We start from the raw sequence: 20,887 nt of genomic DNA, 5'->3' as shown, positions 1-20,887 counted from the left end.
TCATCACGCATGACCCTGGAATTTTAAATGATTTCGTGTGCCCCATCCAAGCTACACTTTCTCTGTGTATCCTTGGTGGCTTTAGGTCACTCTGGTGAAACAAAACAAGGAGACAGGTAAGGGAAAGGGGACAAGATGAAGAGAATCGGGGAGCAGACACAGAGGAGAAAGAACTAGAGGAAAGACAGGCAGGGCTTAGGGCACGCTCAGAGCTGGCGTCTGTTAGAGAAATCCCAAGGGGGGCTCTGCCTACAGCTCAGCACCATAAGCCACGGAAGGCATGAGACAGAGAGGCGTTTACCCCACAGGCCCCTTCATCGGCCCTTGGTGAGCTGTTTAGGAACCTAGGCTCAAGGTCCTACCATCTTCCAGGGACCAACCACACAGCCCTGCGTCTCTTTCCCCACATAAGTGTTGAGGGTGAAGGCCTGGGGGGAGATGATGGGCCCAGGGCGGGTGAAAGCCTAGGTGGGAAAGGATGGGCCCAGGGCCCAGCACTTGCCAACAGATGATGGGACGCACAAGCCTTCTTAGTGGAGGAGAAGCAGGAAGCACTTGCTTCGGTGATCCCTGTCTTTTTCTCTATCTAAGCCCATAGCCCAGAGGAGCAGGTGTGGGACTGCAGAGGAAACCAGAGGCTGGTCCAAGTCCCTGTGGACCCTGCCGGGCTGGGCCGGGCCAGAGGCAAGATGCTGCCGGGGTGATTCTCTGGGGAGAAGGGAATTGAAAAAGAGAGGCATCTCCAAGGAGGGTGGAGAGGGAGGGAGGTTGTGTCACACACACACACACACACACACACACACACACACACACACACACACACCTTCCCCGCCTCAGCCTCTGTCTCACTCACTAGAGAGGCGAGAAGAGCATTCTTCCTCTCTCTGCCCTCCCGACTTTCTCTTGCTTCCCCGCCCATCTGTGCAGTCAGCAGCTCCAGCAAAGTTGGCCTCAAACTTGAACGGAGCTGAAGCCTCCAGCTTCCTGGGAGCTTCTCACAGCAGCAGCAGCAGCAGGAGCAGCAGCAGCAGCAGCAGACTCCAGTGTGAACCCTTGCTAGTCTTGAGAAGCTCATCTGAGTCTCCCAGCACCTAGCTGGGCCCCAGCTCCCCACAATACACGTCCACCCTTGTCCTGGATGTTTGAAATCTGAGCTGGGGAATGGTGTGCTGAGGACCCTCTGGAGCACCCTGTCCCTGTCCCTACCTGCACCTGAAGAAACTCAAGGCCCCAGCCAACATGGCCAACCCGGTGCAGCCTCCGTTTCAAGACCCAGGCTCCACCTCACCCTTGGAGCTGCCCGAGATGGAGAAGCTTCTCACCAAAGTGGAGAACAAGGAAGACAAAGCCCTGAATCTGTCCAAGTCCCTGTCAGGGGCTCTGGACCTGGAGCAGAACGGCCACAGCCTGCCCTTCAAGGTCATCTCTGAGGGGCACCGCCAGCACTCCCTCCCTGGCTCCCCTTCCCGGGCCAGCTCTCGACGGGCATCCTCTGTTGTCACCACCTCTTATGCCCAGGATCAAGAAGCCCCCAAAGATTACCTGATCCTTGCCATTGCCTCTTGCTTCTGCCCGGTCTGGCCCCTCAACCTCATTCCCCTCATCTTTTCTATCATGGTAAGTCCTATGCTTTTGTTCAGGGCATGGGTTTGGGTTTGCCCCAGCATGGCAGCCATGTCTTCAGGGAAGGGACTTAAAGTGCAGAGAAGAATGGGATGTTGGAACTTTGGTGGGAAAACTTCATCTCCCAACTTCCCTTCTAGAGGGACCTAAGGCTCAGTTCTGTGTGCTCGTTCTTCATGTCTGCCTCTGGGTATCACTGGTAGACTGCTTCCTGACGCTTCTGGCAGAAGAACCCAGGGGTACATCTGGATGAAATTCTGCAGAAGAGAGGGCCAGCCAAATTGGGGAGGGGTCCTTGATTGTTCCTTTTCTCTTCTAGTCTTTCCTTCCTTCCTTCCTTCCTTCCTTCCTTCCTTCCTTCCTTCCTTCCTTCCTTCCTTCCTTCCTTCCTTTCTTTCTTTCGAGGCGTAGGGAGGGCTGTTTGAGAACTCTGTATCAACAGAGAATGCAGGGAGTAGAGGGCCAAGGGCTTTGAATGCCCCAGGAGAGGCAAGCCACCTGGGCCACCAGGGCATTATTCCAGCCTGTTTCCAAGAGCCACAGTGGCCTTGCTGCACTGGGAGCCCTGGGGCCTGACTTCCCTTGAGGCACATGGGGAGGGCGTGGGTTGTCAGGGTGCTGGGGGTTGGAGCATAATGGAGTTCTTGAGGTTCTGGATCTCCTGATTTCCCCGATTTTACCAGCGGGCTTTTGCTGGAGGTCTGGGCACAAGTCAAAGGGCACGGCCAGCCTTGCCAAGGAGGGTCATGTGAGCTAGTCTTCATTTCAGCAAAATTCTGAATATTTTGTCTTGGATTGTTTTCAAGTCAAGTCACTGGGAAGGGCGGCTACTTACAGATCTCACAGATTTCATAATGAGGTTAGGGGCAGGGGGAGAAAACAGGCCGGTTAGAGCCAGAAACCTAAGTGGGGTGACACTGTCTCCTCTAGAGAGACACTACTGCTGAGTCATTAGTTACCAAGCCACTAGGAACTGCGGTCACTCCTACTGTACTTCTTCAGACATCTCTGTCCACCCCATTAGGTTCCCATAGGATCCGGAACCACCTGACAAGCCGTGGGGACAGTGGCAGCATCTCAAGAGACAGGGTTAGGCAGGGTCCTGGGCAGGGCCCACTAAACTTTCTGCTGCACTTGGGGACCACGCCAGACTCCAGGGTGTAGCTAATGGCTCTGGGTAGAGCCAACTTCTTAGTTACAGGGAAAGGTCCCAGGAAGGGAGACAGGAGGGAAACTGATTCTAGATGTATCTTCTGAGAATTGGGGGCAGGGTGAGTTGTCCTTGTCCAAAAGAAACCAGGTGGAAGAGCGTGAGACCACTTCTTTCTCTTTTTAGAAGCCAGAGAAGCTTCTAAACAAGTCCTTATGACATACTGTAACAAGTGCCCAGGCTAGCTAGACACACACACAAGGGAATTAAGTCATCTTGGGCAAGTTACTCAACTTCCCATCAGTTTATCCATCTGCAAAGTGGGCAGAAGCATAATGCATTAAAGAGCACTGAGAGGCTGAGATGGGTCCTCACAAAGTGCTTAGGAACAGAGCCCCGCCCAACATAAGTGTGTTCTGTGGTCACAGCGACCAAGTGTCACAAGGAGTCTCCCTTCTGGGGGACGAGAAGCCACTATGGGCTTCATTTATTTTTTGGATTTTTGAGACATGGTCTTGCAGTATAGCCCAGGCTAGCCTCAAACTCATGCCAGTTCTCCTAATTCACCCTCCCAAGTGCTAAGGTGACAAGAGAGGCCACTGCACCCTTTGTTTGCTAATGGGGTTTCCAAAATAGCTTTATTAATGCATCCATATATCTTATAACTCACCCACCTAAAGTGCACGGTTTAATGGGCTCCCTCCCCCTGCCCACTCCTCTATCTCTTATATCTTTTATGTAGCCCCAGATAGCCTGGAACTTGCTGTATGAACTCAGAGATATGCCTGCCTCTACCTCCCTGCTAAAAAACAAAAACTAGCCAGGTGTGATGGTGTACACCTCTGAAGTCAGTACTCAGGAAGCAGAGGCAGGAGAATCTCTATGAGTTCAAGGTCAGCCAGGATTACGTAGTGAAACCCTGTCTCAACAAATGAAACAAAACAAAACAACACGTATACATACACGGATGAAATGCCATGTGCTGTTCCAATATATACACCGTGTAATATTTAAATTAGGTTAAACACAGATATCTCCTGAGTCATTGATCATTTCCTTACTGTAGAAACTTTCAAAATACTTTCTTCTAGTTTAAAAAAAAAGTATAAACTGGGCAGTGGTAGAGTACACCTTTAATCCCAGTACTTGGGAGGTAGAGGCAGGTAGATCTCTAAATTCAAGGCCTGCCTGGTCCACAAAGTGAGTTCCAGGACTGTCAAGGGGACACAGAGAAACCCTGTCTTGAAAAACAAAACAAACCAAACCAACCAAACAAACAAACAAAAAACCCACAACCAACCAACCAAACAAAAAAGGCTGGGGAGCAAGCTCAATGCGTAAAGTGCTGTCCTTGCAAGATAAGGACCTGAGTTCAAACCCATAGTTCACATTAAAAAGCTAGACATTACACATCTGTTGTCCCAGTGCTGGGGAAGTGAAAATAGGTGGATCCCTGGGACTTGCAGCCAGCCCAGGCTACTTGGCGAACTCCAAGCAGGGAGAAACCTTGTCTCAAAAAGCAAGATGGCTGGGGATGTAACTCAGTGGTAGAGCACTTGCTTAGTTTGCCCAAGGCCTTGGATTCAATCCTCACGCGCGCGCGCGCGCGCACACACACACACACACACACACACACACACACACACACACACACACCAAGGTTTCCCTATCTGGGATTTTATGTACACACCCCTATCCTTTGTCTTGAGACCCTGTGGCTTAGGTTTTGAAGGTGTGAACATCCTGCTGCATCAGCCTCCCTTGTGCTGAGATTCTTAGGCAGAAGCCCCGTGTGTAGCTTTAGATCAACTGTTAGACTGAGTGGGAACAGGTGGACTTTCTGGGCCTGGCTTGTGGTTCCATCTAAGCCGGTGCAAATGATAGGATTCCATCCTCTTTGTGGCTGGAGTCATTCACGGTTTTTAGTGCACTCAACAAGTTACAATTTAACCCCAGCTGATTTTAGAACACTTTCCTTGGCTTCAAAAGAAACCCTGTGTGTCTTAGATGTTTCTGTGTCCTTGATCCCTCCCAGCCCTGTGTGACACCAGTTTTCCTATCCCCAGAGTTCCTATTCCAGGCATTTTAGAAATAGAATTATATATAGCTGGGTGGCAGTGGTGGTGTACGCCTTTAATCCCAGCAGTCAGGAGGCAGAGACAGCCAGATCTGAGTTCGAGGCCAGCCTGGTCTACAGAGCAAGTTCCAGGACAGCTAGGGCTACACACAGAGAAACCCTGTACACACACACACACACACACACACACACACACACGAATGGAACTGTGTAACATGTGGCCCTTTGGCCCTTTGTGACTGACTGCTTTCTCACACACAGCCTTCATATGCCATCAGTGGGGCAGCACACACATCAATGTGGCCAGATTTCCATCAAGGTCTGGGGTAGGGGACAAGAGAGACTGAAGAGCCCAGCTGAGCATGGCGTTCAATGGGCCTGATGGTGCAGGCCTATAGCAAAACTACTAAGGAGGCAGAGGCAGGAGGATTGTAGGGTCACAGAGTAAGTTCAAGGCTAGCTTGAATGATTTGTGAATACCCTGTCTCAAAATTTACGGTTTTTTTTTAAAGGGCTGGGGCTATTGTTCAGTGATAGAACAGTTGCCCAGCTTGTGCCAGGTGCTGGGTTTGATCCCCAGCAACAACAACAGCAGAAAGAGTGGTAGAGGTTTGAGTTCTGCACCAGGCTCACAAGATTTGGCTTCACTGACCTTCCATTTATTTGATTCGTTGCTGACTTATTCATTCGTCTTGAATGTTTTGAAGGAGCCTAGTAGTACAGGAAACCTCCTTCACATGGGCGACTGCGCCTGTCTTAGGAACAGAGTAGATGGCAAAGGTGATTGCTGTTTGGCACTGCAGGAGGGGCCTAGAGTGTGCTGGGTGCTGTTGCAAGGCAGGGACTCACGCTTGGAATTTAAGCCTCTGAAGAGCCCCCTGGGGAGTTTTAGATTGACACACAGTGTGGTCAGTTCATATTGTAAAACCAACTCCAAATTGCATTGTGGGAAATGGGTTACTGGAAGGGGATCCCATGTACAGGAAGGGGGGATGGGGATGTCTGAGCTCTGGATGGATTGAGAAGGCAGAGCACAAAGGTGTGTGTGTGTGTGTGTGTGTGTGTGTGTGTGTGTAGCATGTGCTCAGCCTCCAACTCAGGGCTATTGGCATCTATTCTCAAAGCTAGCTGGGACCGTCCATATTCACAGAGTGAAGCAGCAAGCGGCCCACAGGCCCGTCATCCTAGCACACGGGGTGTCAAGGCCAGAGGACTGCCATGAGCTCAAGGTCAGTCTTGGCTACAGAGTGAGTCCTACTAACTAGTCTGGGTTACAAAACAAGACCCTGTCTCAAAAACTCAACCCAACCCAACCCAACCAAATAAAGAACAACAAAAAGCACTTACTGAAAGGAGCAGACGGAAAGGGGTTGAGAAGGAGACTCTAGAAGATGCAAACAAGGCTAGAGGGAAGGGAAGGAAGGAAGGGCAGAGTCTGAAGAGGCCAGGAGGGGCCCAAGGCTCTGGAGAGGTTAGGTTCAAGGAGAGTGGTTTGTCTGTTGGGCTGGCCATTCCTAGATTCTGGGTGTCTGGGCAGAGAGGCATAGACAAAGGGAGGGGTGTGCAGGGTCCCTGGAGAGGAAAGGCCTTGAAGGAGAAATACCGAGAGGAAAGGGAGCTTCCAGGCAGTGTCTCCATTTGCTGAGCAAAAAGGGTTTCATGGCACAGGGGATGGGATGTGACCAGGGACAAAGAGATAATGGCTCTGCTGAGGCTAGAGACTGTGGGTGGGGACTGCCATTAGCTTCCGTGATGGTGTGACTTGCTCCAGCATGAGGTATAGGTTTTTAGACATTGGCTCTGAGTGGCAGAAGAGCCACTAGACCAGGGCCAGGTGGCACAGCAGATGTGGGCAGGAGTGGTTGAGATGACACGCAGCTGGGCTGGACAAGGAGCAGGTGATAACTCTGGATGAGAAACAGAGATCACAGGCAGGGGTTTAGAGAAGGGCAGGTCCCACCAGCCTAACAGGCTAAGGGAAAAGCTGGGGGTCCAGGTTTCAGAGGAGTGATGGCAGGAGGCAGTTGTGAAGATGAATGTCCAAGGGAAGCATCAGGACCAGGGATGAGGAAATTGAAGGATGAAATTACTAAAATCCATGGATGCTTACTAAGTGTTAGGCACAGCTCCCAATGGTTTAGATGTATTATCTCATTCAGCCCTGGCTGTACTCCTGTGAGGTCTGGGTGCTAATATTATTCTCATGGCACAGACGCAAAACAAACAGACAAACAAACAAAGAAAGAGAAAGAAAAAACCCAACCCTGAAATGCAGAGACAAGAAGGTAGGATGGGAAGCCTAGAGTTGGAATCCAGTCTGGCTGCCTTGAATGAGAGCAGCTGTTCCTCCCAACCACACCTCTTGCCTTCTTGGTGCATCTGCAGCAACTTCTGTCTTCAAACCAGTCTGTCTTCTAGGACATTTCCATGCCCCAGGGATGAAAGGCCAGATAATCACCTAGGGTTCCATACTATGTCCATCCTGGCAGCAGCAGGTAACAAGTCACAGGAGACAGTGGAGAAGATACTAGAGTCCCTTGGATGCAGGTCCAAGCTCTTGGCCTCAGCACTGGTAGCCTCTCAGAGAAAGCGGCTGCCTGCAGAAGGATTCTATGAATGATCCATGGCCACATAGCTGGTAGAATCCCATTAGCTGGAAACTGAATCTATTGCTCTCTCATAGTCCCACCCCATATCTGGGTCTGAGGACACGTCCAGGAAAGCCAACCCCTCTGCTGTGTATAGGGAAGGGCCACACCTCCTCTCACCCATCTTCCTCTTCCTAGTCATCCACCTGCTCCATTAAGCCCATTGGAGGAAGACAAACGGCTCTGACAGGGCCCACTGCAGCCAGGGAGGTGGGGTCAGTGACTTTGTCTGAAGAACAGTGGTTACAGATGTCCAGCCCCAGCTCTAGAATGTTCTACAATCTCCATGATCTCCTGAGGGGGGCAGATTTGACAAGTAGGACTGTACTGTTCCTCCCATACACCATGGGACGGTTTGCGGGTTGGGCAGGGGCTGGAGATTGAAGGACACACAGACACGGACCATCCTTGGAACAAGAATGCCCAAGAATGCCCATTTTATTGTGTTCCAGGGCAGCTTATATAGGGCTCTAGCCACACCCTAGCTCTCGGGATTTTTCAGCTGCAAGGCCACCAGAAACCACTTCCCTGCCATCAGGAATTCCTGAGGGTCTCATGTCCAGAGCAGCTGCAAGCATGGAAAAATAAGTTGTTTACTCCGACAGGCAGGGGGTCGCAGAAAATTCAGGGTCTGAGGGCCTGCAGTCTCCAACATAGGACAGACTGAGAAATGGCCACGTTCTTGTAGCAAGGTTTCCTGTCAGCAGAATAAGACCCCAGGCAATGAGCCTTCTATGAGCAACAGTGATAAAACAAGCCAATAGCTGGGCACGGGGCACTTGCCGGTTTATCCCAGCACTTGGGACAGGAGGATAGGAGTTCAAGGTCAATACCAGCTATACAGCAAGCTGTTGGCCAGTCTAGGCTACATGAGACCTTGTCTCAAAGAATTAATAAATACTATTTTCAAAGTGGGAACAGTAGAAACACCCATCTCGCAGGGCTGTTGGAAGAACTGAATGAGCTAACCTGAGCCTGCAGCACCTACACAAAACCCACACACAGTAGACGCTTAATGCAGGGGACCGACCAGTCCCTGTTCTGACTGACACTAAATGAAACTGCAAGGCCAGGGGAAAGGATAAAACCCTTGTGAATGGTCATTTCTGACTCTTTCCAGTTGAAAATGATCAGGTCCCACATTGCATTACTGCCTCTGGGGAGGTACCCCCATCTGCAGGATGGCCACTTATTTGTGGGTTCTTCCTATAACACATGACAGTGCTTCACGTTTCCAGAGTGACATCTTCCTCAGGCTTCCCCTGCCCTGAGACAGGATCTCATGTAACCCAGCCTTGTACACTCCATGTAGCCTGAGGACAACTTTGAATGTGTGTGTGTGTGTGTGTGTGTGTGTGTGTGTGTGTGTGTGTGTGTATGAACTTGCTACTAGATCAAACTGCCTTTGAACTCACAGATAACTGCCTCCTGGAGTCCCAGGTGCTTAGATTGAAAGGCATGAACCAACATGATCAGCTTGACTCTAAACTCTTGACCCCTCTGCCCCCTCCTCACAAACTCTGGGATTAGAGGTATCATTCTGGTTTATGTGGTGCTGGGAGCAGAACCCAGGGCTCCATGTGTGCTAGGTAATCAGTACTCATCCATTGCTGCTCTCCTGGGCATGCTCCATAGCCAATTGAGTAGTGTGTTGTGGGAGCAGCACATTTTGTCATGCTAAGGTCTGTTCATTTGTGCATCCAGGGATATGTGCTGGCGTCTCCCAGGCCCAGAAGCACACGCATAGCTGGGTTTTGGGGTCTTGTGCCTCTGTGCATAAGGGAAAGATGGAGTGGTGCTGGGTGGGTGGGGGCCTTTCCTCTTTCCACCTCTTCCGTTCAGGTCGGCACACTAGTCTCTCTCCATGGTCCTGAACCATGACTGCATGCACAGCTGTTTCTCTGTGAAGTTGCAACTTGACCCCTGGCAAAGCCTCTGTCACTCCTGTGCCCTCCCTGGGAACTTACCCAAGGCCACGTCAGAGTTTCTCCCTCTCCTCTCTTACTTTGCAGTGCTGGGGACTGAATCCACTGCCCTGTGCATGCTAGGCTAGTGATCTACCGCTGAACACATTTAACCTTTTATTTTGAGACAGGGTCAGTCTCTCTGAGTTGTCCAGGCTGGCCTTGAATGTTCCACCTTTCTTGCTTTGACTCTTGAGTTGCTGGGATTACAGGTGTGTGACACCATGCTCAGCAGACTGTCCTAAAATTGTTAACCTTGAACTTCCTGGAAATCCCCCCACTACATCAGTCGCTCTCTCTTCTGTTGCTTAATCATTGATATCATGGATTCTGTGGCCTGGGCTAGCCATCCAGGCGGCTGGAGGTGACATGGACTCAGGAGTATGTCCCAAACTTAGACAAACTCATGGTGCCCAGGCTCAATTCCACTTCTCCGTCACTCGAGCCGGAGACCCCACATCATCCCAGACAGTCTCTTCTCACTCTGTATGTGACTTCCGGCTTCTTCACTTCTCCAGGCTGGGCTCTGGGCCAGGTCATTACTCACTTCAGGTCTTTGAATCTGCCCCCGTCTGCCTAGCCCAGCTGCCACGCTGTAATCAGACCTATATTCCCCAGATGCAAGTCTGGTTTTGTCCCCATTTAAAATCCTTCATTAGAACAAGGCCAGCTGTGGTGGCACACACCTTTAATCCCAGCATTCGGGAGGCAGAGGCAAGTGGATCTCTCCAGAACAGCCTGGGCTAACAGAGAAACCCTATCTCAAACAAACAACAACAAAATAAACCCATTTATTGACTTCCAGGGCCAAATCCAGCCTCTGTTACACAGCTGTCAAAGCTCCTCCTGCTTCTCCTCTCTCTCCTCCTCTTTTTTGCCCTCCTCTTCCACAGGATCTCATTATTTAGCTCAGGCTACCCTCAGATTGGCCATGTAATCCAGGTTAGCCTCAAGCTCACAGTCTTCCTGACTCGGCCTCCCAGAGTGCTGAGGTTATAGGCAGGTGTCCCCTATATATACCAGTATATATACCAAACTGTATGTGGCTCTTCCCGATGCGACCTTTCTCTGGTGACGTCATCTCTCACCATGCACACACAGCGCTCTACACCCTGGCTCCATTCCCACCTCATAAGTGGATTCAGAGAATGAAACACCCTGATGGGAGGCATAGACTCAGTATAGAGTGCGACACAGGTAAACACCAGAGAGTAGGGGAGTTTACTTTTGCACTCCAGAAGTGGAAGAATCTTGGCATGCTTCGTGGAAGAGGTGTGTTACCCTTGAATGGTGGGAGGATTTGGCCACATAGGGTCAAAGGGAAGCAGAAGATTGGAAAGGAGTAAAGATGCCTCGGGGAGCATAGAGGGGCTTGTGGAAGAGAGTAGTAAGGGCTTAAAGCTGACTGGAATTGGGACTTTTTCTACGGATAGTGTGAAGCCTATGAGATCCGTGTCGATGGGACTATCTCAGCCACCACTGTGTGTGGAGTATGTGCGCATGCGCATCCGTGTGCAGGCATATGTACATGTGGGAGCCAGGCTGTATGTGTGGTGTATGTGTGCATTTGAAACTGTGTGCAGGTGCATGTGCATGTGGAAGCCAGAGAGTGTGTGTGGCATATGTGTGCATAAGCATTTGTGTGCAGGTGTATGTGCATGGGGAAGCGAGAGTATGTGTGTGTGGTGTATGTGAACATGAGCATTCGTGTGCAGGTGTATGTGCACATGGAAGCCAGTGTGTGTGTGTATGGTATACGTGTGTATGAGCATTCGTGTGCAGGTGTATGTGCACATGGAAGCCAGTGTGTGTGTGTGTGTGTGTGTGTGTGTGTGTATGTATGGTATATGCGTGCATGAGCATTCGTGTGCAGGTGTATGTGCACGTGGAAGCCAGATTGTGTGTGTGGTGTATGTGCACATGCACATTTGTGTGCAGGTCTATGTACATGTGGAAACCAGAGAAGAACTTGTGTTGTCTTCCTCCATTGTTCGCTTACTGCCTTTTGACAGAGTCCCTCACAGAACCAGAGGCCCATTGTTCTGTCTACACTGGCTGGCACGTGAGCTTGGGATCTGCCTCTTCACCTCCTCTCCCAATGCTTGACTGACGGGCATGCAACTAATAACTTTAAAAATCATTATTATACATGTATAGCATTTTGCCTGTGTGTATATGTGTGCGACATTCATGCATCACCCTCAGAGGTCAGAAGATAGCGTCAGATCCCCTGTGACTGTTACAGAAAGTTACGAGCTGCCATGTGGGTGTTGGGAATTAAACCTGGATCCTTTGGAGAAGGAACCAGTGCTCTTACCCACTGAGCCATCTCCCTAGCCTCTGAACTCTCTCTCTCTCTCTCTCTCTCTCTCTCTCTCTCTCTCTCTCTCTCTCTGTGTGTGTGTGTGTGTGTGTGTGGTGTGCATGGACATGTGGAGTCCAGAGTCAATTTCCCGTATCTTCCTTAGTTACTCTCCACCTTACTGTTCTTTTTTGGAGTTAGCAGTTTAAATTTTAAACTAAGTTTTACCAACTTTTCATTGTCTCAACAGAGCTAAATGAACACATTTGTTCATCTGTTTTGTGAGACAGGGTTTCTCTGTGCAACAGTCCTAGCTGTCCTGGAACTCACTTTGCAGATCAGGCTGGCCTTGGACTCACTGAGATCTGCCTGCCTCTGCCTCTGCTGGAATTAATAGTGTGTGCCACCACCACTTGGCTAAATGGACACATTTTAGTACGAGTTTGAATCACTTTGTAATTTTTAATTGTCCCATTTTCTAAGTGTTGGTGTACACACACACACGTTTAAGTTTTAAACTCCAGCTTCCATGTTAAGCCTTGTGCAGAGGCCAGAAGGACAGCCTGGTGGTTAAGAGTACTCGCTGCTCTTCTGGAGGATGCAGCACTCACACCCAGCGGTTCACAACTGCCTGTGACTCCAGCTGCAGGGGATCTAATGCCCTCTTCTGGCTTCCACAGGCACTCACACACATGGCATACTCTCACACAGATACATACACACACAGATTAAAAAATCTGACCCGTGTGCTCAGGCATACCAACATGCCCGGTTCTGTGCATGGCTGCTGTGGACCTGGCAAAGCAAGTGCTTATGAACTGAGTCATCTCTCCAGCTTTTTAAAAAGTTTTTGTCATTCTTGAGACAGGACACCACTATGACACTCAGGCTAAGCTTTAACTGGTGATTCTCCTGCCTCAGCATCCTGAGTACTAGGATGATGGGCATACACTGCCACCCCATGCTCTCTCCACCTCCATTCTAATCCTCACTGACAGTGGAGGGGCATTTGGATGTGAGTTTCCAGTCATTCCATCCCCTGCCCTTCCTCTACCAGTTCCAGCTGCTTCTTGAACCAAGACACATTTTTGGGGGGCTTCTGGAAGTTACTAGAAGACACCAGTAACTAACAAAGACACCCCTCCCACCCTCTAGTCTTGTATCCCTACTCTGTCAGCTCTAGGCACCCTGGCCTTTTTCTGGCACCTCTTACTTTACTCAGGCAGTGACTATGGTGCACATCTGCCCTATGGACCACTTGTCTTCCTTTATAGAAGGCATCTATGCCATTCCCACTCATCCTTCACATCAACATTGAAGCCCTTCCTCCTAGAAGTCCTTGCTTCTCCTCTTTTATAAGCTCTCATACGTCATGTGTGCCTCCCCTTTAACACTTTCTGTGCTTGCAAGTTCACCTTTGTGTGTGTGTGTGTGTGTGTGTGTGTGTGTGTGTGTGTGTGTTTTAAGTGCTGAAGATACAGCTCAGTAGTAGAGTGCTTGCTGAGCACAGGCAAAGCCCTGGGTTTTAGCCTTAGCATTACAAACACCAAAACAAATTCATTTTACGCCTGGACTTGCTGGATCAATAGAAAGAAAAATAGAAAGGGGCTGAGAGACAGAGGTCACACGTTCAGTCTCAACTCTGATGGCCAGGGACCTGGACCAGTCTCTTGCCTAGATGAACCCTGTGCTTTCAAGTATAAAGTACTGAGAAGAAGTCTTCAGTTTGTCTGTGGCCCTGAAAGCAGTTACAACCTGGTTAACTCTCTGTGCCTGGGAAGCCTAGAGTTTTGGGCAAAAACATGAAGCCCAAGAGGGACAGGGTAAGGACCCTGAAGACCCAGAGCCAGCCCTGATTGGCAGATAGCCTTGGGCCATTATAGAAGGAACCCAGGATCCCCCTTGAGAATGTTTGGATAAACCTCCTACCAATGCAGCCAGGGCTAATCCAGGGGCCTCCCTGTCCTTACGGTCCCCACTCCACCCACATTCACCAACTTCACCAGATTCACCAGGTCCCAGAGAATTGACACTTACTACCAAGAGAGCCACAGAGTTACCCAGCTTGTTTTTTCATGTGGGATCACAAAGGTGGGCTGTGTTGAGCCAGGTCTCCATCATGAAAGGAACCAAGAGAAAGGCCAGTGTCTTTGCTTGGTTTTGTGGCAAGGAGGGGGTCATGCAAGAAGGGGATCAGGCATGCTGAGAGTAGAGACAATCACCGGGCTGCCTTCCAGTCCCCACGTGGCTGTGAAATTGTGCTTGGGAGGGGTCCACAGGGTTTCTGGCTTATCTGCTCTTGCAGGCTGGCCTGGACTCGACCACCCTCTCAAGTCCCTGATCTCCACTGTATTGCCTGTCACTGCCACACTGCCCCTGCCCTGTCACTACCCTGAGAAAAAAACACCTGGTATTGCTTGGTTCTTTGTCTGCAGTCCCCTGGGAGGGGGGTCTGCACAAGAAGCCCAGGTCTTGTGTCCTGGATGAGCTTCCTGCACTGTGGGTGGCAGGAAGGGTGGGGTGTATCTGGAAGTTCACAAGGCCACTCTATGGCTTCCATCTCCCCGTGACTGAGGGACAAGCTTCCTGAGGTTTTTTTCTGCCCTCTCTCCACAGTCTCGAAGTAGCGTGCAGCAGGGGGACATGGATGGGGCACGGAGGCTGGGGCGCCTGGCACGGCTGCTCAGCATCACCTTCATCATCCTGGGCATTGTTATCATCATTGTGGCTGTCACTGTCAACTTCACAGGTGAGGCACAGGGGCATGAAGCAGAGAGATCCCAGGGATGGGGCAGCGGTGAGGGTGCGGCCGTATCCTTCCACTTCAGTCAAGACCATTTAGGTGAAGGGTTTTCTGACTCATCCTCTGCCTGAACTTCTGGATCAATAGAAACAAGTGGAGAATGGGCATTGGCCTAGGAATCAGAGGCCACAAATCCCAGTCTCAACTTTGACGGCCTGGGACCTGGGCCAGTGTCACATTTGGCTGAACCTTGCATTTTCAAGTATAAGGTAGAGAGAAGAGGGCTCCATCATGGAGGGCTTTTGCGAGCATCACTCTGGATAATGGATGGGATGGCTTTGGAGACTGATGAATAGGCCTTCTTGCTGCACAGTCAGGGCAGACCGGAAACAAGTGGCACATTCGGAAGAAGGCAGAAGGCAGTGCTGTTAGTAGCTGAAGGTGGCCCAGGGCACTTGTCCCAGGTGGACACTGTCAGCCATAGCTTTGGGAGTGTGGAGGCTATTCATCTCAGAGCTGTCCCAAGCATGGGACACTCTGGGACATCTCTGTCTATTTCAGAAATCAATCTAAGCCTCTCCCATAAAGACCCTGCCATTCAAAATGTGCTCCATGGTCCTGCTGCAGGGGCACAACCCGGGGCTGTTTTAGACTCTCAGACTCCACCCTGCACTCCCTGAATGGAAACTTGCACTTTTGACTCTTTTTTCCTTTCTACGGTGGTGCTGAGGATGGAGCTCAGGGCGCCACTCATGAGCTAACTACCAGCCCAGAATCTACATCCTAATAAGATTTCCAACTCGGGTACCAGTGTGGGAGGTGCTGACCTAGAGTAGGAAGTGCGCAAAGCCTGGGGCCTAGTGTAGAGTCATGGGCAGTCTTGTCTACTCAGGAGAAGCAAGTGTGCAGGTTTTCCATCAGCTTGACTGCGCTCAGAGTTCAGACCCTCCACTCACTTCCTGTATCAATGAAGCTTCATGTTTCCTAAGCTCTGAGCCTCTGCTTTCTTCACTAGTGTGGAGTTTGACGGGTCAGGCATGTGAGTAGAAGGAACCAGCAGCCTGGGGCACCGGGTTCCATATCCCTTACCATGTCCCAGCCTACATGTTCTGCTGCTTGTCATTGTTGCCGGGACAAGTTTTGAACTCAGTTTGGCACAGGAAGTTTGTAGCTTTCAGAAAAGACATTTCAGGATTGGCTGCCCTACTGTGGTGTAAAGCTGCATCTAGACACTTGGAGGGAAGCGACAGGAGTCTGTCTCATGCTCTTGTGCAGCTTTCAGTGTGTTGGCTTCATTTCTAGGTAGGATCTCTCCTTGTGATGGTAGGTGACAGCCACCAGGGATAATAGTGTTCTGGGAGAGGCAAACATGCAAAACAGTCCAGTAATAAAGCAGCGATTTTTTGTTTGTTTGCTTTGTTTTTTGAGACAGGGTTTCTCTGTAGCTTTGGAGCTTGTCCTGGAACTAGTTCTTGTAGACCAGGCTGGCCTCACAGAGATCCGCCTGCCTCTCTGCCTCCTGAGTACTGGGATTAAAGGTGTGTGCCACCACTGCTCAGCACAGCGATTTTTTAAAAAAGTGATGTATGGGGCGTTGTGGCAGGTGTCTATAATCCTAGCATTTGGGAGTGGATGCTGGAGGATCAGAAGTTTAAGGCCAGAGGGTTTAGGGACAGTCCTAGGTTATGTGAGACGCTGCCTAAATACTGGGTGTGGTAGTCTGTGCCTTTAATTTCAGTACTTGGGGGGCAGAGGCCAGTGGTCTGATGCAAGCTCCAGACTAGCCAAGGCTACTTGGTGAGACCCTGTCTTTAAAAAAAGTAAAATTAAATAATATAATAAATAGCCTCTAACAACAGACTCAAGGTCCCAAGGTTGATTTTAATTGGTTCAGTTAGTGTCACATGACCATTCTCTAACCAATCACCAAAGCCACAAAATCTCATTGGTGGGAGTTCTTGCATAAGAGCCCCAAACCAAAGAAGTCGCTGTACCTCATCTTGGCTACCATTTCCCACCAAGAGACAATGCATCACGAGATCATGACTTTAAGTCAAGGCTCTGAAGACCCAGTGTTCCCAGCGTCATTTCACCATAACCCTTCTTTTCTTTACAGTTCAGAAGTAACCGCGGAGCTGATTCTAGCAGAGGCAGATGCCAGCCCGCTGGAGAGCTCCGAACCCACACGTCCCCACACATTACAGAGGACCGGATGGTGGCTGTCAAGTCCCCACCTGTTCCCAAACTCCAAAAGCACAAACTTAGAGGGAAACCTCTACATCACTCCATTGTCAGCCCGTGGCAGATGGGAAGGAAAATCTGGAATGAAGTTGGCCGGGAACCCAATGAATAACGAGGCTGAATCTCATAGACACATCACTCGCCTTTGGACCTCAGTTCTCAGGCTTGTTTCTCATCCCCACAATTCCTGGGACTTACACGCAGCGTAAACTGCCAGAATGGAAAGAAAACCAGCCCCACAGCCAAGAAAGAAGCACCGCACAACCTGGGTGTCTGGACATGAGCACAATCTGGGCTGCTGCCTTTTCTATTTTTCTTGATGGGGAACAAACAAGAGTCTTTGCACGCTTTGTGCTGAGCATCCACAGCGATCCTAGCCTGAGCCCAAAGGTGGAACTGTCACTCAGCATGGGCCCTGGATACCCATCGGCAAAGAGGCAAGAGCCATATGGAAATCTTCCACTGAAGCCTGGATAGGGATAGCGTGGCGCGCCTGGCACTCTTACTGATCTTCAGCCTCAATGCTTCACCAAGGACTCAGGTTCCAGAGCATCTTCCAGAACTCTGGTGTCTGCATCTTACTTCCCATCTGTGCTATAGCTTGGGGCACCAACCTGGAAGTCTTCGAACACGACCTGATCCCGGTCAGTCATGAGGAAGGGACAGAGCCTGAACTCTCTCCTGCCACTGACTCTTTGGGGGTCTTGGAACCCATCTTGGTATCCCATGCTAGTGACCCAGGGGTTCTCTATAGGGCATTTGGAGTCATACACAGAAGAACTGAGGTGGACCTTGACTCAGGCTGTTAGCCCAGCTCTAAGGCATGCTCTGTGCCTGATCATGTGTCCCTGACCACCCACAGCAACAAAGGCCTTCCCTAGAGGTAACTCTGAGACTCCTAACGGACTCTATGACTCATAACTTCTCAGGAGTCTTCTCTGCAGTTTGTAAGGGAGGGGGCTAGAGAATCTTAGGAAGGCTTGTTAGTTCATGATCCAGACTCCCAGGAGTCTAAAAGGGAAGGCCCAGCTGAAGGTTCAGTCTATAGAGTGGGGACGGGGGCAGGGAGTAAAAGCCCAGCTACAGCCTTTGTCTTAGGACCTAGTGGAACACAGGGAAGGAACTAAACAGAGCCCTCTGACGAATAGCCACCTGCTTTTTGCCTCTGTGCATCTCCAGTTTCTGCCTGGCACAGTCCACAGGCTGTGCCCGCAGGGGCTTCACCTGCTGGCCCTGCTTGCTCTGAGCCCCCACTAACCAATGTCATACCCCCACCACCATCTTCAGCTCAGATCTGGGAGGGAAGGAATGATCCAGGTTTCCCCTGCCCAGTAGCTAGGGCTACTGGGGAACAGGTCCAAAGCTACAACCACACTGGTTGGAAATTAGAAGTTCATTTCCTCTGAGCAAAATTAGGACCTTGATACCTCCTCCCCACGGTTCCCCGCATGGCTCCCTACAGTCTCAGAGATGACCCTGGGCAGAGCAGGTTAGCACAGAGTACTGGCTGCTAGGAGAGGCTCTGGGGCTCCCAACAAGGTCAGGGTGGATGCTGGGAGGATTGAGGGGTTGGGAGTGTCTCTCTAGGGTTGATGCACCTAAATCAGGTCCCCATTTGCGGAGTGTCTCTCTAGGGTTGATGCACCTAAATCAGGTCCCCATTTGCTGTGGGAAGTAAGTATGTGAGCCCAGAACATGAATGTGAGCAGAGAGGCTGGGTCATGGCGGATGTACTGTCTATGGAAACAGCCTGTCACAGGCTCCTGATCCTGAGTGGACAGTCTCCTAAAGTCCCCTCCCCACACACACTGGGAGCCGAGTTTTGGGAAAGGAAAGACACTGTCTAGGGATTGCCCCGAGGGGAGAAGAGGCAGAGGCAGCTTTATCTTCAGTCTCGGCATCGCTGGAGTCCAGCCCACACCCAGCCATTCCTTCCCATCCCCTAGTCACAAGTGCACCCTAGGCCTGTCATTCACACCGTCACACATACACACACTTATTCACACTTTAGTCTGGAACAATTGGGGTCTCTGTACCAGGGAACGGCTTAGCTGGAACATTCTTCCATTCGGGCAAGAGAAACCCGAGAGCCTTCCCATGGTTCCAGAAACACAGCCTAGAGGTTCCTGGGTGTTCCCTGGGCAGAAGGAAGCACAGGGCAGGAGGAGAGAGCCACTGGGATGGAAGAAGACTGAGAAAGGGTTCTCTCACAACCCGGTTCCCACGAAGCTGGAAGGGACAGGGGCGCTGCTGTCCCAACACTGTCTTGGTTCAGGGCCAGCTGCATGAACACGGTGGCTGAGGGCACTGACCTGGCCTCTCTTTGGGCATCCTGGTGAACAGCAAGAACCAGCCCCTCCCCACCACACTCACTAGTGACTCTGTATTTCTTGGCATGGAAAGAAATAAAGCTGAACATATGTGTTCCCTGTGTGTGTGTACTGCTGAGATTGGGGGGTTCCAAATGGCCAAGCAGTCTACTCAGGCTGTCAATCACTGGGTTGGGCCGTGGGCCTGGGGATCCTGTGGTCATTGGGGCTTCACAGACAATTAATGGCATTCCTATGGGCAAGCCACCATTCTTTCCAGGCCTTGGTTTTATACATGATAAAACAGGTGGGCAACGGCTGGTCCCACCTTCCATGTCTTGTTCGTGTGTGCATACAGATGTGTGTGCATGCTTGTGGAGGCCAGAGGTCAACCTCCAGGGTTGTTCCTCGGGAGCCATCTAGCTTGTGTTTTGAGACAGAGTCTCTCATTGGGAACTGGCCTTGCTGATTAGGCTAGAATAACTGGCCAGCCAGCCCCAGGGACCCACCTGTTTCTACCTCTCAGAAGTGGGATTGCAAGTGTGCATCACCACATCTGGATTTTAATATTTATTTATCTGTTTATTTTGAGATAGGGGTTCTTTGTGTAAAAGATCTAGCTGGACTTCAACTCACAGAGATCCATCTACCTCTGCCTTCCAAGTACCAGGATTAAAGGCATGCACCACTTTACATTGAGTGTTGGGAATAGAACTCAGGTCCATGTGCTTGCATGGCAAGCACTTTACCAACTGAGCCATCTCCCAGGACCCCTTCTGTCTTTCCTGCTCATGGTCCAAGATCTTGAGCTGGAGAAAGAAGGCAGGAAACCAACTTTTGTTGTGCATGGCAGATCCACATGGCCATCTTGTGGAGTAGCTAGCGTCACTATCCCTGTACTCACATAGGTAAACTAAGGCTCAGAAAGATTCCGTGTTTTATCTAAAGTCACACCATACTTGACACAGAAGATCCTAAGGATGTTTTGGTGAGATAATTCCATCCTCAGCTTCTTACCGCACACTTTGCTGGTCCGGAAGGAAAAGCCCAGTGGAAGGAAGGCAGACACAGATGGTCTGAGGTAGAGGAGAACTAGTGTCTAGCTGCTGTGAGCTACAAGCAGGGGCTGTTTTCTAGGGTGGATGGGGGCTGAGGGAACATTGGCAGGGCCACCAGGCTAGACAACCAAAGGTTATGGAAGGAAATGCTGTGAGCACAGAAACTGGAGGGGAGGCGGAAGGAGAGAGGGTCCTAGGGCTCAGGAGGCAGTAGAACAAAGTGGGTCAGGTCACGGTGATGGGTTCCAATCTCAGCTGGCTATTTACTAGTTGAGGCCCCCTGGGGAAGCTCCTAACTTCTTCAAACCCTATCAGATCCGAAGTGTGAGCCTTCGGTGAAATAATCCATGTCAAGATGAGAACACGACCTTCACAATCAACTCAGATCTACCCATGGCCCAAGAGCTGAAGTCGGAGTACACATAGGACAGGACCCATGAGATTGGAGTCCAGCTTTCTCCCATGCCTTAGGAGGAGTGCCCATGCCTGTGCTTGGAGGCCCCGCTTCCTTCTGCTGCACCTACTCTATACACACATGTGGGAGAGTTAATGAACGACTGTCCCTAAGGCAGATCTGGTAGCACAAACCTATAATCCAGCTGCCTGGGAAGCTGAGGAAGGCGAATTGAAAGTTCAAGACCAGCCTTAATTGTTGAATGAGTTCAAGGCCATCATTCTAGGCAATTTCGTGAGGTCCCATCCCAAAATCAAAAGCCTGAGGATTCAGTTCAGAGGTAGCACATTTACCTTGCGCATGTACGTCTTAGGTTCA

General features: G+C 50.5%; 1 protein-coding gene across 2 annotated transcripts; it reads left to right on the top strand.

Moving 5' to 3' along the window:
* Positions 1 to 831: 831 nt before the first annotated feature.
* Trarg1 (trafficking regulator of GLUT4 (SLC2A4) 1) lies at positions 832 to 19,175 on the top strand. 2 transcript variants are annotated; one of them, XR_015738808.1, is made up of 4 exons: positions 832 to 1,617; positions 14,381 to 14,513; positions 16,624 to 18,355; positions 18,403 to 19,175. XR_015738808.1 is itself a non-coding variant. In XM_085695354.2 (3 exons), the coding sequence occupies exons 1-3, from the start codon at positions 1,240 to 1,242 to the stop codon at positions 16,632 to 16,634; spliced, it is 522 nt and encodes a 173-aa protein (XP_085551480.1). In that variant the 5' UTR covers positions 832 to 1,239; the 3' UTR covers positions 16,635 to 19,175. The 2 variants fall into 2 exon arrangements, 1 of the variants encoding a protein (XP_085551480.1); XM_085695354.2 differs by having other exon boundaries at positions 16,624 to 19,175.
* The last annotated feature ends 1,712 nt before the right edge of the window (positions 19,176 to 20,887 follow it).

Source organism: Myodes glareolus, chromosome 9 (genome assembly GCF_982192425.1).
Source record: "Myodes glareolus chromosome 9, mMyoGla1.1, whole genome shotgun sequence".
Taxonomy (NCBI): domain Eukaryota; kingdom Metazoa; phylum Chordata; class Mammalia; order Rodentia; family Cricetidae; genus Myodes; species Myodes glareolus.
The sequence above is the reverse complement of the archived record's forward strand: the minus strand, read 5'-3'. Positions and strand labels throughout refer to the sequence as shown.